This window comes from Pantherophis guttatus, chromosome 15 (genome assembly GCF_059756535.1).
Source record: "Pantherophis guttatus breed Tessera chromosome 15, ASM5975653v1, whole genome shotgun sequence".
NCBI lineage: Eukaryota > Metazoa > Chordata > Lepidosauria > Squamata > Colubridae > Pantherophis > Pantherophis guttatus.
The window spans coordinates 1,425,001-1,442,465 of NC_142077.1; the positions used below are offsets into that span (position 1 = coordinate 1,425,001).

At 47.6% G+C, this 17,465-nt stretch overlaps 1 protein-coding gene across 4 annotated transcripts in view; it reads left to right on the forward strand.

Moving 5' to 3' along the window:
- Positions 1 to 17,465, forward strand: part of CAMTA1 (calmodulin binding transcription activator 1) — a 348,998-nt gene that overhangs the window by 254,772 nt on the left and 76,761 nt on the right. For all 4 annotated transcript variants that reach the window (XM_087879234.1, XM_087879233.1, XM_087879232.1 and 1 more), the window contains exon 5: positions 13,092 to 13,163. In XM_087879234.1, coding sequence (XP_087735360.1) covers positions 13,092 to 13,163 — 72 coding nt within the window. The remainder of the gene's footprint in view (positions 1 to 13,091; positions 13,164 to 17,465) is intronic.

Here is a 17,465-nt window from a genome sequence, read left to right on the forward strand (position 1 = left end):
CCATCCATCCATCCTCCATCCTCCATCCATCCACACACTCATCATCCATCCATCCATCCATCCATCCATCCATCCTCCATCCACCCATCCATCCTCCATCCTCCATCCATCCACACACCCACACACTCATCATCTATCCATCTATCCATCCATCCATCATCCATCCATCCACATACCCACACACTCATCATCCATCCATCTATCCATCTATCCATCCATCATCCATCCATCCATCCTCCATCCATCCACACACCCACACACTCATCATCCATCCATCCATCCATCCTCCATCCACCCATCCATCATCCATCCATCCATCCATCATTCATCCATCCATCCATCCATCCTCCATCCTCCATCCATCCACACACCCACATACTCATCATCCATCCATCCTCCATTATCCATCCATCCACACACCCACACACACACTCGTCATCCATCCATCCATCATCCATCCATCATCCATCCATCCTTCCATCATCCATCATCCATGCATCCATCCATCATCCATCCATCCATCCTCCATCCATCCACATACCCACACATCCATCATCCATCCATCCATCCTTCTGATTGTCATGTATCTTATCTATCTTAGAAGCAAGGGACCTCGGAGGTCTTCTAGTCTAACCCCGTCCTCAAGCAGGAGACCTAAACCATTTCAGACAAAAGATGCTCCAATCTCTTCTTGAAGACCTCCAGCGATGGAGCACCCATAGCTTCTGGAGACAAGCCATTCCACTGATGAATTGATACGGAATTATAGAATAACAAGAGTTGGAAGGGGACCTCAGAGGTCATCCAGTCCAACCCCCAACCCCAACCCCGCTCAAACAGGAGACCCTATACCATTTTCAGACAAACGGTTGTCCAATCTCTTCTTCAAAGCCTCCAGTTCCATTGATGAATTGTTCTCAGTGTCAAGAAATTTCTTCTTCCGTTTCGATTGGATCTCTCTTTGATAAGCTTATGATTTAGTCCCCCTCCTTTCGGCTATTCCAATCCCCACGGATAACCCAGCCATGGGGCTGCCCTGAAGACGGAGGGTCCCTGCTTTTGTCTCCCCCTAACTCTTTCCCTCCCTCCCTCCCTCCCTCCCTCCCTCTCTTTCTCTCTCTATGCCTTCCTGCCCCCCCACTCCAATTCCCGAGCCAAAACAGCAACAAATATGAATATGTATTAACAAAGTGCTTGATTAATTGCACTGTTCAGCGTGGATTCATCTTTTAATGATTATTTCCCTTTTTAATTAGAATTTATCTCTACCCCCCAACCAGGAGACAACCAGCTCAGAAGAGACAGGGGTATTTTTAAAAAAAAAATTTGCTCTCAATTCTTTTTTCCTTTTTTGGGGCGGGGGGGGGGCAACTGAGAGGAGGAGGAGGAGGAGGAGGAGGAGGAAGGAGGTGGCCCCAAAACAGCAACCCCCCCAAAAATATCTGATGGATCCTTGCCCAAGAGAGTGGAGGAGATTCGGTTCTCTCCTCCATCCGTCTCCCCTCCCTCTCCCTCCCCCCATATTTCCCTCCCCCCCCCATCTGGATTAGGAATCTTGCAAAAAAAGATGGGATGAGAATTCAAGGACCCCACAGTCTTCCTCCTCCTCCTCCTCCTCCTCCTCCTCCTCCTCCTCCTCCTCCTCCTCTCTGCAAACTCTACTACCACTGATGTTGTTCCCTAATTGGGTCATGAAACGTCTGCAAGAAAACCACCAAGCTCAGAGAGCACCAAGGACCCCACCGTCTCCCTCCTCCTCCTCCTCCCTGCAAAACCCTCCGCCTTCTAGCACTGACGATGTTACCTAGTTGGGTCACGAAACGCCTGCAAGAAAACCCACCAAACTCGGAGAGCCCCAGACGACCCCTCAAGCGACTTCTTCCCTCCCTCCCTCTCCCTCTGAACTGAAAACAAACAGAGACAACACCCCCCACTCCCCTTTCCCCACAGCCCACCCAGATGGAATCGAGGGGAGGGGGGTGCCTCCTCTGGGATCTGCTGCCCCTACTCCTCGAACCTTTGATCCGGCAGAAGCCCAGGAGCAAGGGAAGGATTTGCAAGGAGACCAGGAAGTCAGGGGGAGGAAAGGAAAGCTGATGGCTGAGCTCAGGGGGTCTCTCATCCCTGGATGCCCCCCACCCCCTCCCCAACTCATGCAGGAGCAGAGACCCCACCCCCCCCACCCACCCATCCTGGCTTCCCTGGAACCCCCTTGTGCAACAGATGCGGGCCTTGGGATGCTTTTTTCCCCCACCGAATTTTGATTAATGGAGCCAGCTGCACGGACAGAAATCAGGGTAATCTGGTATTTAAATAGATTTTGGAACGCGTGTCGGGTCGTTTGAGCCTGAAAATCCTGCAGGGCTCACCATCTGCTCCACGATAGCCACTCACAAAACTTGACATTTTTAGTTGGGGGGGGGGGGGGAAACGGAGGCCGCTGAAACATTGGAGCTGATGCATCTCCTTCTCTCCCCCCCACACCCCCCCCATTGCTCTGGAGGTGAGAAGTTATTTTGCTAATTTCGGCCAGGAAAAGAAGAGGGAACCCTCTTCGTTTAAAAAAAAAAAAATGACAAGATCCCTTTTCCGAATGCTGTTGTGGTTTTTTTTGGGGGGGGTGGGGGGGTGTTCCTGGTCATCTTTGGATGATGGCTTTCCCTTCATATTCCTCGACGAAGAATTAGAAGCCCAGGAGGAAATTTCCCGGACAGTGAGAGAACAATTAATCAGTGGAACTACTGGCCACCAGAAGTCGTGGGTGCTCCATCACGGGAGGCTTTTAAGAAGAGATTGGACAGCCATTTGTCTGAAATGGTATAAGGCTTCCTGCTTGAGCAAGGGGTTGGACTAGACGACCTCTAAGGTCCCTTCCCACTCTGTAATTCTGTAATCCCAGATCAATTAATCAGTGGAACGACTTGCCACCAGAAGTCGTGGGTGCTCCATCACGGGAGGCTTTTAAGAAGAGATTGGATCAGCCATTTGTCCAAAATGGGGTTTCCTGCTTGAGCTGGAGTAGAAGACCTCCAAGGTCCCACCCAATGTATGAGTCTATGATTCTCAGATAGATAGCTGAAATACATGAGGGAGGGAGGGAGGGAGGGAGGGAGGGAAGGAAGGAAGGAAGGAAGGAAGGAAGGAAGGAAGGAAGGAAGGAAGGAAGGAAGGAAAGAAAGATTAGATTAGATTAGATTAGATTAGATTAGATTAGATTAGATTAGATTAGATTAGATTAGATTAGATTTCTATACTGTCCTTCTCCCGAAGGACTCAGGGCGGTGTACAGCCATATTAAAACACATATAAATTTACAAAATTTAAAAACAAGAAAGAAAGGAAGGAAGGAAGGAAGGAAGGAAGGAAGGAAGGAAGGAAGGAAGGAAGGAAGGAAGGAAGGGCTTGCCTCCAGAAGTTGTGGGTTCTCCATCACAGGAGGTTTTTAAGAAAAGATTGGACACCCATTTGTCTGAAATGGGGTTTCCTGCTTGAGCAGGGGGTTGGACTAGATGACCTCGGAGGTCCCTTCTATCTCGGCTAATCTATTAATCGGTGGGGGACGGCTTGCCTTCAGAAGTCATGGGTGCTCCAACACTTGGAGGCCTTCAAGAAGAAGCCGGGCAGCCGTTTGCGTGAGGGTTCTCCAGCGGGTTGGTCTAGATGACCTCCGGGGGCCCCTTCCAACTTTGTTATTCTGTATCTAATCTGTATTTCCTGCCTTGACAAGCTGCCCGCATGAGAAGGACGGAGTAAATTTCAGAGGCCGACGCCAGGAAATCGTCAGATTTGAGCCGCTGAAGGATCTCGAAAGAGACCGAGCAATTCCCCCCAGTTTTAACGCCGACCGGCTGCCTGGCTTAGTCCAAAAGGCACAAGTTGGACTCGACCCAAAACCTTTTGCCGCCTTTTGTCGCTCGGCCAATAACAGATTCGCCCCCCTCTCCCCCCCCCCCAATTTCTCTCTGGAAGCCCCGGGAAGCCTTTGCGGAAAGCAGGGAGACCAAAATTAGCCACCCGTGCCTGAAGCTTTTCACGTCCAACTTGCAAAATCCAATACAGCAGCCCGGGGAGCCTGACTGCTCATATTTTAAAGGGGCTGAATTTCTTTTACACACACAAAAAAAACCAATGCAGCCAAGAAATGTTGTGTACTTCGTGCAGCCCACACAACCATGACATGTTTTAAAGCGCAGCCCTTAGTCTTCCGGGCCTCGTCAAGAAATGCGCCAGGGACACAGAATAGACGAGTTCAAAGGGACCTTGGAGGTCTTCTAGTCCAACCCGCTGAGCATAATGTCCAAAGGCAAAGAGTTCCCTCCCTCCCTCCCTCCATCTATCCATCTCTCTCTCTCTCTCTCTCTCTCTCTCTCTCATATCTATCTACCTATCTATCTGTCATATATATCCATCATCTATTTATGTATCTATATCTATCTATCTATCTATCTATCTATCTATCTATCTATCCACCTCTCTCTCTCAAATCTGTCTGTCTGTCTGTCTGTCTGTCTATCTATCCATCTCTCTCTCTCATATATAACTACTATCTATCTATCTATCTATCTATCTATCTATCTATCTATCCATCATCATTATCTATATCTATCTATCTATCTATCTATCTATCTATCTATCTATCACTCTCAAATCAATTAATCTATCTCTCATATCTATGTATCATCTCTATCTATCTATCTATCTATCCATCATCTATCTATCTATCTATCTATCTATCTATCTATCTATCTATCTATCTACCTATCTATCCACCTCTCTCTCTCTCAAATCTATCTGTCTGTCTGTCTGTCTATCTATCCATCTCTCTCTCTCTCTCTCATATATAACTACTATCTATCTATCTATCTATCCATCATCATTATCTATATCTATCTATCTATCTATCTATCTATCTATCTATCTATCTATCTATCAATCACTCTCTCAAATCAATTAATCTATCTCTCATATCTATGTATCGTCTCTATCTATCTATCTATCCATCCATCATCTATCTATCTATCTATCTATCTATCTATCTATCTATCTATCTATCTATCTATCTACCTATCTATCCACCTCTCTCTCTCTCAAATCAATTAATCTATCTATCTCTCACATCTATCTCTCATCTATATCTATCTATCTATCTATCTATCTATCTATCCATCCATCTCGCTCTGTCTTTCATATCTATCTATCTATACATACATACATACATACATACATACATACATACATACATACATACATCATCTATCGACTGTATCTATCTTAGAATCCTAGGTGTAGAAGGGACCTCGGAGGTCTTCTAGTCCAACCCTCTGCTCGAGCAGGACAAATGGCTGTCCAACCTCTTCTTGAAACCCTCCAGTGATGGAGCCCCCACAACTTCTGGTGGCCATCCCTTCCACTGATTAATTGTTCTCACTATCAGGAAATTCTTCCTTAATTCCATGGAGAATGTGAGAGATGGAGACGGAGAGATAAATGAAGAGATGGATGGAGAGGTAGATGGAAAAAGAGAGAGAGAGATGGAGAGATGGATAGAGATGGCTGTAGGGAGGGATGGAGAGATGTACTAGATGGATGGATGGATGGATGGAGAGACAGAGGAGCAGATGGAAGGCTGGATATCCAGGAGTTGGGCGGCATATAAATTTAATAAATCATTCTTACTGCGTTATTATTTGAGACAGTTTCTTGGCGTCTGCCTGCGCATCTCTCTTTCTGCCCCGTTTTCTCCTGCTTTCCATTTCCTTTTTTCCTGGCCACTCCGCTCTCTCTGTGGTGTTTGCAGAAGTTCAGTGAATAAACATCCAACTCCATTTTTGCCAGGTGAACAGAGCGACTGACGTCCGTGCTTGGCTCGGCTCGGGACCCAGGGACCGCTTGCGCGGTGGCTGCCAGAAAAAGATGGCAATTCTCCAACACCAGGACTGAGAAATCCTTCCTGGGTGGGAGGTGGAGGGGTCTGGCCTGACTCCCTTTATTATCTCCACTCAGGCGAAAATCTGGTTGGCCTCAAGAGGTCCCAACCTCAAGAAGATATCATCCGACCTAGAACTAAGGAGAGAATTCCTTGACCGTGAGAACAGTCAGTCCGTGGAACCTCTTGCCACCAGATGTTGTGGGTGGTCCATCACTGGAGGTTTTTGAAGAAGAGATTGGACAACCGCTTGTCTGAAATGATAGAAGGTCTTTGAGAAGACCGGAGAGCCATAGGGTCTTCTCTTCAAACAAGGGGTTGGAAGAGAAGACCTCCAAGGTCCCTCCCAGTTCTATTATGATTGATTGATTAATTGATTGATTGATTGATTTTTGGCCGCAGGCAAATGGCTGGAGTTTATTGGGAGGCGTTTATTGTATCCCTCTTGCCCTGGCAAGATTTTGCTTGTGCTTTGACCTTCTGTTTTTTTGTTTGTTTTTAATGACTTTGACAGTCCCACCGACCTAACCCCCCCCCCCACTCTTTTCGGTTTTAGAAGAATATTCTCCTGGGATTAAGCGCTCCGGAGAGGGACGGGTGGGTGTCTCCTCCGGCTGGCAGATCTTGGCAGAACCGCCCTGGCACTGAGCCCGTTCTCGCAAAGAAGGATTGCAAATGGTTCCTTTCAAAGGCCAGAATTGTCTTTGCCGATCGGACGCTTCGGTTTTGCACGAGAGTTTTTCTTTGGAGCTCCCCCCCACCCAAAAAAAAACCAGAGGTCTCCTTGGGATGGTCAGGATAAGAAAGCGGGAAGGGGCCTTGGAGGGCTTCTAGTCTGACCTCCTGCGCAGGAAGGAGACCCTCAACAAGTCTGGACGAACGGCTGCCCAATCTCTTTTTTAAAAAAAAAAACTCCGGTGATGGAGCATCCAGAACTTCTGGAGGGAAGCTCTTCCATCAGTCGCTCCCTCGGTCTGTCATGTAGCTATCATCTCCCTCCCTCTCTCTCCCCCTCCCTCTCTCTTTCTCTCCCTCCCTCTCTCTCTCTCTCATCTCTCTCTCTCTCTCTCATATTGGTATGTTTTTATCCTTGGCTGTGCACCGCCCTGAGTCCAATAGGAGAATGGGCGGTATATAAATTGAATAAATAAATAAATAAATAAATAAATAAATAAATAAATAAATAAATAAAATATCTATCTATCCATCCATCTATAATCTATCTGTCCGTCCATCCATCATCTATCTATCTATCCATCTCTCTTCTTCTTCTTCTTCTTCTTCTTCTTCTTCTTCTTCTTCTTCTTCTTCTTCTTCTTCTTCCTATTCTTCTTCCTCTCCTCCTCCTCCTCCTCCTCCTCCTCCTCCTCCTCCTCCTTCTTCCTCTTCCTCTTCCTCTTCTCCTCCTCCTCCTCCTCTTCCCAAGCCCCCCTCAGAAGGTCACCTGCTCCAAGTGATTACGTGGGGGCCCATGTAATTTATCCCCCTGCCTCATATCTAAACTTTTCAGACCGGAGTTTTTTAAGTGATTTGTTCTCTCTTCAGATTGATTTAACTTCCTATTAGGGGAATTGGGGAATTGCATATGGAAGGGGGAGAAATCTAGACGGGTTTTGAAGGGAAGGAAAAATAGATTTTATTTAAATATATATTTCCCTCTCTCGCCGGCGTAATCCAGCCGGGAGTTGTAGATTTCTTTTTTAGCTTGTCCAACTGCAATGTCTGAATTTTATTTTATTTTTCACATTCCCCCAAAGTAGTTTCATTAAAGGGGGAGGGGGAGGCTGCGTTCTTTTCCAAATCGTCTCTACCGCACACACCCCTCCTCTTTTCAAGGGTCCTCCTTCCCGCCCCTTTTTCCAGGAAATGCGGATTGCAGGGAGTCCTCGATTTACGACTGAAACCGAGCTCAACGTTTCCGTCGCTAAGCAGCTGCGGGGGGTCACGTGACACCCCCTCCTTTTGGTGACCCTTCCGACGAGCAAAGTCTGCGGGGGAAGCCAGATTCACTTAACAACTGCATTAATCATTCAACAAGGTCGGGGATTCACTTAACGACGGTTAAGTGCAAGGTCATAAAATGGGGCAAAACTCACTTAACCCATGTCTCGCTTAGCAACGGACCTTTGGGGCTCAGTTGTGGTTGTAAGACGAGGACTACCTGTGTATGTACAGTATATATGTGTATATATTTGTGCGTATGTGTGTGTTTATATATGTATAGGTACATATATGTATACATACACAAATACATATACACACATTTATTCACATTTTAAAAAATTATATGTATATATGTGAGTCTATGTATATATAAAATGATTTTTGAAATGAATATCTGCAAATTCAGGCAATCTTGCTGGTGGGAACTGAAAAACTGGTCATTTAAATTTATTTATTTTTTCCTTTAGATTAAAGGGGGGGGCAGAATTAAAAAGCGGTCCTCTGCTGCCATCTAGTGGCCGATGGCAGGCCCTGCCACCCACAGGGACGGGGTCACGTGGCCCGTCCACCTCTCCTGGTCTTCAGGAGGAGTTTGGGGGGGGGAAGCGGGTGGGGGGAGCTTGGAAAAGTCCCCCCAAGGCTCTCAGGAATGGATCCCAGAACAGATCACCTGGCAAAGGATTTTCGGTGCAGGCCACACAACAGTTCTTTGCAATCTGCAAGGTCTCCCTGATTTTAGCCAAGGGTGACCTTCCCTCCGTCTGGCCAGCTGGTCTGTAATTTTATAGAAGAGGAAGAGAGAGAGAGAGAGGGAGGGAGAGGGAGAGGAAGGGAGGGAGGGAGGGAGGAAGGAAGGAAAAAGAAAGAGAGGAAGAGAGAAAAAGGAGGAAGGAAGGTAAAAGAGAGAAAGAGAGAAGGAGAGAAGAAGGAAGGAAAAAGAGAGAATGAGAGAAAAAGGAAGGAAGGAAGGAAAAAGAGAGAATGAGAGAAAAAGTAAGGAAGGTAAAAGAGGAGAGAAAAAGGAAAGAAGGAAGGAAGGAAAAAGAAAGAGAGGAAGAGAGAAAAAGGAAGAAAGGGAAAAGAGAGTAGAAGGAGAGAAAAAGGAAGGAAGGGAAAAGAGTAGAAGGAGAGAAAAAGGAAGGAAGGAAGGAAAAGGAGAGAAGGAGAGAAAAAGGAACGAAGGATAAAGAAAGAGAAGGAGAGAAAAAGGAAGAAAGGAAGGAAAAAGAAAGAGAGGAAGAGAGAAAAAGGAAGAAAGGGAAAAGAGAGTAGAAGGAGAGAAAAAGGAAGGAAGGAAAAAGAGGAAGAGAGAAAAAGGAAGGAAGGAAAAGGAGAGAAGGAGAGAAAAAGGAAGGAAGGAAAAAGAAAGAGAGGAAGAGGGAAAAAGGAAGGAAGGAAAAAGAAAGAGAGAAGGAGAGAAAAAGGAAGAAAGGAAGGAAAAGAGAGAGAAAGAGAAAGGAAGGAAGGAAGGAGAGAAAAAGGAAGGAAGGAAGGAAAAAGAGAAGGAGAGAAAAAGGAAGGAAGGAAAAAGAGAGAAAAAGGAAGAAAGGAAGGAAAAGGAGAGAAGGAGAGAAAAAGGAAGGAAAAAGAAAGAGAGAGAGAAGGAAGGAAGGAAGGGGTCACGCAACCCCTTTTGTGACCTCTTGACAAGCGACGTCCTTGGGGGAATCCGGATTCCCTTCCCTGCCCTGTGTGACTAACTTTTAACCACCGCAATGATTCACTTAACAACGGTGGCCAGGCCCAGAAAGGTCGTAAAACGGGGCAAAGCTCCCTGAGGAAATGTCTCCCTTAGCACGCCAACCTCTGGGGCTCGCCAAACAGAGTGAGCACCTTGCTTAACCCTGGGGGGGTTGGACTAGAAGACCTCCGAGGTCCCTTCCTTCCAACTCTTAGGTTCTACGGGGGCCCAACCCTCCTTCTCCGTCCTGGGGCATTTTTGTTGTCCAGGGAAAGGAAGAGCATGGGTGGGTGGGTGGGTGGGAGAGACCCCACCCCGTCTCGGTCCAGGCCATTAATTCTGCATGCTCAGAATTAACCTTGGAAGAGGAGAGCAATTCCATCCATAAAAAACTGCTGATTAAAGCTGTTTTTTCGGAATTCGATTTCACTTAATGCCTTGGCGCCCGGCCCAGCCTCGCATTAACATAGCCACAGATACACCAGGGCTTCCTGTTGTGCGTTGTGGGCTCGGGGTGTGTGTGTGTGTGTGGGGGGGGGTGTCTAGGGGGAGGGAGAACCTTTTCAATTAAAAAAAACAACAGGCAACCTAATGAAGCCCCCCCCCCCCCTCTCTCTCCTCTCCCTTCTGGGCGCCTTTTAAAGGGACTCCCTTCATAATGTGCAGAAAACCAGGAAGGAGTGGTGGGTGCAAACAACGCAGCAGGGGGGCAGTGGGTGTGACGCCTCCCAGCTGAGGGTACTGCGCGTCAGCCCTGCCAGGTAGACCAGAGGGGAGACACGACCAGATCAGCTGAATTTTGCCCTATTGCAAAGCTGTAGACCTCCACTTACAAGCGGAGGACTAAATCTTCCTCCCTCCCTCCCTCCGTCTCTTCCTTCCTTCCTTCTCTTTCTTTCTTTCTCTCTCTCTCTCCTTCCTCCTTTCCTTCTTCCTTCCTTCTTTCCTTCCTTTCTTTTTTCCTCTCTTTCTTTCTGTTTCTGTTTCTATTTCTCCTTCCGTCCTTCCTCCCTCCCTCCCTCCTTCCCTTCCTTCCTTCCTTCTCTTTCTTTCTCTCTCTCTCCTTCCTCCCTTCCTTCTTCCTTCCTTCTTTCCTTCCTTTCTTTTTTCCTCTTTCTGTTTCTGTTTCTATTTCTCCTTCCTTCCTCCCTCCCTCCCTTTCTTTTTTCCTCTCTTTTTTTCTGTTTCTGTTTCTATTTCTCCTTCTGTCCTTCCTCCCTCCCTCCCTCCCTTCTCTCCTTCCTTCCTTTTTCCTTCCTTTTTTCCTCTCTTTCTTTCTGTTTCTATTTCTCTCTCCTCCCTCCCTTCCTTTCTGCCCTCCTTTCATTCCTTCCCTTCTTCCGTTCTTTCTTTCTGTCTCTCTTCCCTTCCTTCCTTTTTTCCTGCCTTCTCTTGCTTCCTTCCTTCCTTGATGAGTTACGGATGGAAACTCATCAAGGAGAGAAGCAACCTGGAATTAAGGAGAAATTTCCTGGCCGTGAGGACAATTAACCAGTGGAACAGCTGGCCACCAGAAGTCGTGGCCGCTTCATCGCTGGGGGTTTTCAAGAGACAGCCATTTGTCTGGAATTGTATAGGGTCTCCTGCCTGAGTACCGTCTCCTTGACTTTGGCTAATTTTGGGGGTGGGGGGGGGAAACCACCTCAGCCCAAGACTTCATGGCTGGCTCTCCCTTCCTCATGCTGGAGGCTGACTCAGACCCCAAAATCCTCTTAGCTGAAATTAATTTTAGAGTTGAGTCACTCTTCGCCCTTAGGAGACAAACTGGGTTTTAATCGGCGGCTCCCCCAATACTAACTAGGTTTTCAGACTTGGGAGCGGTGGGGGCGGGCGGGCTGCGTTGTTACCCACAAACCATCCCAATTCTGGTTTTTCAAGCCTTGAGATAGCCTCTCTCTCTCCCCCCCCCTCTCGAACCAGTTGTTTTGGTGCCTGTTTAAAACTGGATGGTTTCATGGACACTCACGGTCCCATCCCATAATAGTTTGACCTTGGAGAATTGGCCAGAATGGCTGCATAAATCTGAAAAGTGTTTTGAAGGATGGAAGCTCTCCAGTGGAGGTTGGACTCCTCCTCCCTCTCTCCTTCCTTCCTTCCTGTCTTCCTTCCACCTCCTCCTTTCTCTCTTTCTGACTCCTTCCTTCTCTCTTTCTACCTACTTTCTCTCTCTTTTTTTTTCTTCCATTTATCCTTCCCACCCTCTTTCTTTCTCTTCCTTCCTTCCTTCCTTCCTCCCTCCCTCCTTTTCTTTTTCTTCTTTCCATCTTCCTTTTCTTTCCCTTCCTTTTCTTTCCTCCTTCCTTCCTTTCCTTCCTTTCTCTTTCTTTCCTTCTTTTTCTTTCTTTCTTTCTCCCCCCCTTCCTCCCCTCCCTCTTCCTTTTTCTTCTTTCCATCTTCCCTTCTGTTTCTTTCTTTCCCTCTCTCTCTCTCCCTCCCTCCCTTGCTTCCTCCCCCCTCCCTCCTTTCCTTTTTCTTCTTTCCATCTTCCCTTCTGTTCCTCCCTCCCTCCCTCCTTTCTTTCTTTCTCCCCCCCTTCCTCCCCTCCCTCTTCCTTTTTCTTCTTTCCATCTTCCCTTCTGTTTCTTTCTTTCTCTCTCTCTCTCTCCCTCCCTCCCTTGCTTCCTCCCCCCTCCCTCCTTTCCTTTTTCTTCTTTCCATCTTCCCTTCTGTTCCTCCCTCCCTCCCTCCTTTCTTTCTTTCCTTCCTTCCTTGTAAAATGTGATTTAAACTCAGGACCAAAATTAATCAGCAGCTCCCTGGAGAAGAGAGAGAGGGAGGGAGGGAGGGAGGGAGGGAGGGAGAGAGAGAGAGAGAGAGAGAGGGGGCATCTTTGCAGGTTTTCAAAAACGCAGAAAAAGTGGGATCCGTGTTCCGTTCTCAGGGGAGGCCCAGTCCATGCGCTGACGGGCATCGTGGATGATAGGAAATGAAAAACTATTCTCTTTTCTCTGGTTAAAGGGAATACACTCCCTGGTGGCATGAAGGATGGCAGGGGGTTGGACTAGAAGACCTCCAAGGTCCCTTCCAACTCTATTTTGATTGATTGATTGATTGATTGATTGATTGATTGATTGATTGATTGAAATGGTTTAGGGCCTCCTGCTCGAGCGGGGGGCTGGACTAGAAGACCTCCGAGGCCCCTTCCCACTCTATGTTCTAGAATTGGCTTTCTCCAGTGAATTCCCCCGCACGGCGCGGCCAAAACAATTGAGACGCACGTTTTGTGGGGTTTTTGCCTTCCAGCCACACGTGGGGTGCAGTGTCACACACTCCATCACTTTGCTTGTTACTTTGTGGTACCCCAAAATCAGGCGGCATCTACAAGCGGTTTTCTGACTAACCAAGTCTTGTTTGTTTTTTTTCTGACTAACCAGCTTTCAACTTTAGCAGAAGGAAAGGTTTGATGAGCAAACTCCTGGTATGATTTGACAGTCGGGGAAAGAGTCCTCCAAGCTCTTGATGGACAGATGTTTTTTTTTCTCCGATGTTTGACTCGTCCTCACGCGCTGATCCCCTCCTCTGCTTTCTCCTTCTCTTTAGTGTCTGTACGGCTGTTACGTCCATTCGTCCATCATCCCCACGTTCCACCGAAGGTGCTATTGGCTGCTTCAGGTAAGACAGGTGCCAGGTTCCCCCTTTTGTCAGGTGGGCAGGGTGGAGCTGCTGCGGTTCCCCAAAAATATCTCTTGTGTTTTGTTTTTCCCTTGCCGGTTCTTCGCCTCGTTTCTCCGCCCTCGTTTCAAAAGTTTTCAATTTCCTTTCGACGTTCGATCTTGCTTCTGTTGTTATGGCTGTCGGGTTCGAACCGGGCTGGGGACAGGCCTCGTTCTCTGGCTGAGGTGATTTCGTTGTTGAGTTGTGTTTTTGGGTGTTTTAATTTGTTCATGCTTGGGGAAAAAAGGCTTGGGAGGAGTTGCATCCTTCCCCCCGCCAAAAAATATAAAAATGCTGCATTTGGATTTTCGTTTCTAAAAAAAAAAAAAAATCAGCTGTTTTGTAGAACTTGCTTCTCTGGCTCTACTACGCCGAGTAGTGACTTACATATTTTTGCTGCCACGGGGAACATTGCAAGGATTTATTGTTGACTATGCAGATTTTCCTCCACCGAGGCCTGCGTCTTCTGATCCTGGTAGTAAGGGTTGGTGGGACTTGGGGATGGGTGAAGATTTGAGGAACAGGACCAGAAAGGAGATGACCACCAAGTGATCGAACGCGAGAACGTGGCCAGGTGTGGAGATTTGAGGTCATAGACACCATCCGTAGTCCTAAGTCACTTTTTTTCAGGGCCGTTATAACTCTAACTCCGGTCACTAACTGGAGTATCCTAAGTCCAGGACCGCCTGTATTAGAACATGCCAGATTTTATGATGAGTTAGATTCGTTCTTTTATCTGTCATATTCCCGATCTGTTGTGCATCTCTCTGCATTTACATTCATATATATATATATATATATATGTATATATGAGAATATATCTGCCGAACAAAACTCCACACTGGCAACGAGAAGGGCATCCGGCCAGTAAAACATTCTGCTAGCTCCATTCAGTTGCCCAGACTCCACCCCGCAAGGGATTATGAGGTTGTTAAAAGATGATGATGATGATGATGATGATGATGATGATGATGATACACACACGCACAAACATATATACATATTTTAAAGGAGCTGAGCCCTTTTTCATCTTTTCTTGATGGAAAATGTTTATTTTGGAGCCTCCGAGCGCCGGCGTGCTATTATAACGGCAAATTTAAAGAGTCAGCGATTCGGAAACGACAGCACCGGAATTCACCAGGCGCTGCACCGAATCATTTCCATAATCCACCACAGCCCAGCGACGCATTCAAGAGGCATTTGCGTCCATTCCTCGGCTTTGCGACCACATGAGGCGGCCAGCGGACCTTATTCTCTAAGCCACAAGAAAAATAGCCTCTATAAATCAGGGCTTCTCACTGGAAGAGGCGAGGACTTCAATTCCCAGAAGCCCCCCCGGCCGGGGACTTCTGGGAGTTTGAAATCCATGCCACTTAAAATTGCCCAATTAAAAAAAAAAATCGATTTAAATCTTATTTTCACAACTTACCTGCCTTTCTAAATTTAGTACCCTCGGGGTGGTGGATTGGGAGAAAAGTCTCAAATGAAGCCAAAAAATAAAAATAAAAATAAATGCCACGGCTCCCCCCTCAGCTTAAAATATAGCCCTGGATCTTTGGGGCTGGAAGGGGCCCGCGAGGTCATCTAGTCCAACCCTACCCCTTTGTTTTTCTCAGCCTCTTTGGAGGGGTGGGAGGGGGGCGGTTTCAGATCGGGGAACTCCAGGGCAACTTTGGCGCAGGGGGAAACGCCTTGGGAAGTCCTCGTCTTACGACCGGGAAAGTTCCCTCGCTAAGCGTGACAGTGGTTTTAAGGGAGCTTCATCCCCTTTCAATGACCTTGCTTGCCACCGTCGTTAAGCGGAATCCTCTAATTAGTCCCACGGTTGTTCAGCGAATCTGGCTCTCCCCGCCGCCCCCTTGAATTTGCTGGTCGAAGGGATAATCACGTAAGACCACCGGGAAACTGCGACGGTCGTAAATACGAGTCAGTGGCCTCCAACCACTCCAAGCACGGTCTTAAAATTCCATATAAAGCGGCATTAACGCTTCTCGTGACCTCGGTACTGTCCTTCCGTCGATGCCACCTTGGCCGCCGCATTTTTGCTTTAATGTTGATTCCTGCACTGAGCAGGGGGCTGGTCTAGATGCCCTCAAAGTCCCCTTGGCCCACCGGGCTGTGATCAGCCTTCTTTTGATCTTCAGGGCAGTGGCGACGCCGTTGTGTTTTCAAAAGGCCCGGAACAATTCAGCGGCAAGGGTAAGGTTTCAAAGGAAAAATGTCCTTCACAACACTTGATCGAAGTTTCTTTTCTTTTCTTTTAATTTAATATTCCCTTTAGTTCTCTCCCCTGCAACACACAAATACACACACACACACACACACACACACACACACACACAGGATAATGGCAAGAAAAATCTGCATTGTACACAGGCGGCATCGCCAGCCTCACTTCCTTGGTGCGGCTACGCCTGTTGTGCAGTTTTGATTTCAACGCACAACCCAAATTGCACCAGGGAAAATTCCACAAGGAAGAGCTGAAGGGCCGAGGCCAACCCCAAGGGCATTTTCGTTCCTCAGGAAAACATCGGATTGAGGGGAGGGGGTCTCTAAACAAATCAGGTGTCAGCACTTCAAGCTGCATTTACTCTAGTGCTGACATAAGAAGGAGAGGCGGAGGCATCTGGAAAGGGACGTTTGACTTTTCACCTACTTATTTTTCCTGGAGATAATGTTTCCGAGGAGATGGGATGGGAAGGGGGAAATTCCTTTGAGCTGGAGCAGTAGATTAGGGGTAGAGTGACTTGGAAGATGGCCAATGAGGGCAGGGGAGTGGGGAACGGAAAGGGAGGGTTTTGGGTCAGGAAGTCAGTGTTGGCTACGATGAAGTCGGGAGGTAGAATGTCGTGCTTAATAAATGGGAATTTTTCTTCAAAGGCTTTGTTTGAAATGCAATTTATTTGAGACAACCTCGAAACCTGCCATCAGGTTTCACACTTAGGCAAGGGAAAAAAAAGAAACCCCAAATGTACGGGTAGGGTTTAAGTCAAACTTGGCTCAACAGAAGTAAACTGTGAGAAGGACCTCGGAGTGCGAATGGGCCCAACTAGAAGACATCATCAGTGCCAGAAGGGATTGTGGGTTTTTTTTGGGGGGGTGGTGGTGATGATGATGATGATGATGAGGAGGAGGAGGAGGAGGAGGAGGAGGAGGAGGAGGAGGAGGAGGAGGAGAACCGTGGGGTCCTTGGTGCACTCTTGAGCTTGGATATTTTCTTGCAGACATTTAATTACCCAACTAGGGAACACCATCAGTTACTGGAAGGTAGAGGGGTTTGTGGAAAGGAGGAGGAGGAGGAGGAGAAGGAGAGAAGGAAGATGGAGGAGGAGAGGAGGAGGAGAAAAAGAAGAAGAAAAGGAGGAGGAGGAGGAGGAGGAGGAGGAGGAGAAGAGGAGAAGAGGGGAGGAGGAGGAGGAGAAGAAGAAGAGGAGAAGAGGGGAGGAGGAGGAGCAGGAGGAGAAGAAGAAGAACTACCTGTAGAATTGTAATGCTGGAAGGGACCTCGGAGGTCATCCAGTCCAACCTCCTGCCCAGGGCAGCCTGTTCTCTAGGGCCTGTCCATCAAATGTCCCTTTGTCCCAATTCAAGATGCCCCCTGCCCACCCACCCACCCTTGGTCTTTCCTTCCCTCCCGCTTCTCTTGACCCTCCGTCTTTATCCGAGAAACGGGAAAATCTTAATTTTTTTTTCTCTGCAATCTTCAAGGGAAAGAGGGGGGGGAGAAAAGAGGCTGGGGAAGGCCCCCCCCCCTCCCCGATTTAACATTCTGCAGGTGTAAACAGGCTGTGTGTGCAGTTCCCGGAGAAAACAAAGCGGAAAAGCAATTGTGGCACAGGGAAATTATGGGATGGCCAAGCTTCTCTGGCATGCAAGCAGGGTCTCGGTTCTCTGCCCCCATCCCCATAGAAGGATTTTTTTTAAAAAAAGACCCCTCTTTGCTCCCTGGAGTCTTTGCAAAGGCTCCCGACACTCTTGATAGGATTTGGGAAACGCCGGTAGATCGCCAGCGAGGTAGCTACAGAAAAATAAGGCAGGCATCCTGGGGTTTTTCTCCGTTTGAAGGCTGGGCTGGCATCCTGGGCAAAAGGTTGCCTTCTCTCCGGCAATCTAAACTATAGAAATAGAAATAGAAGAACAGAGTTGGAAGGGACCTTGGAGGTCTTCTAGTCCAACCCCCTGCCCAGGCAGGAAACCCTACACCACTTCGGACAAATGGTTATCCAACCATCTTCTTAAAAACTTCCAGTGTTGGAGCAT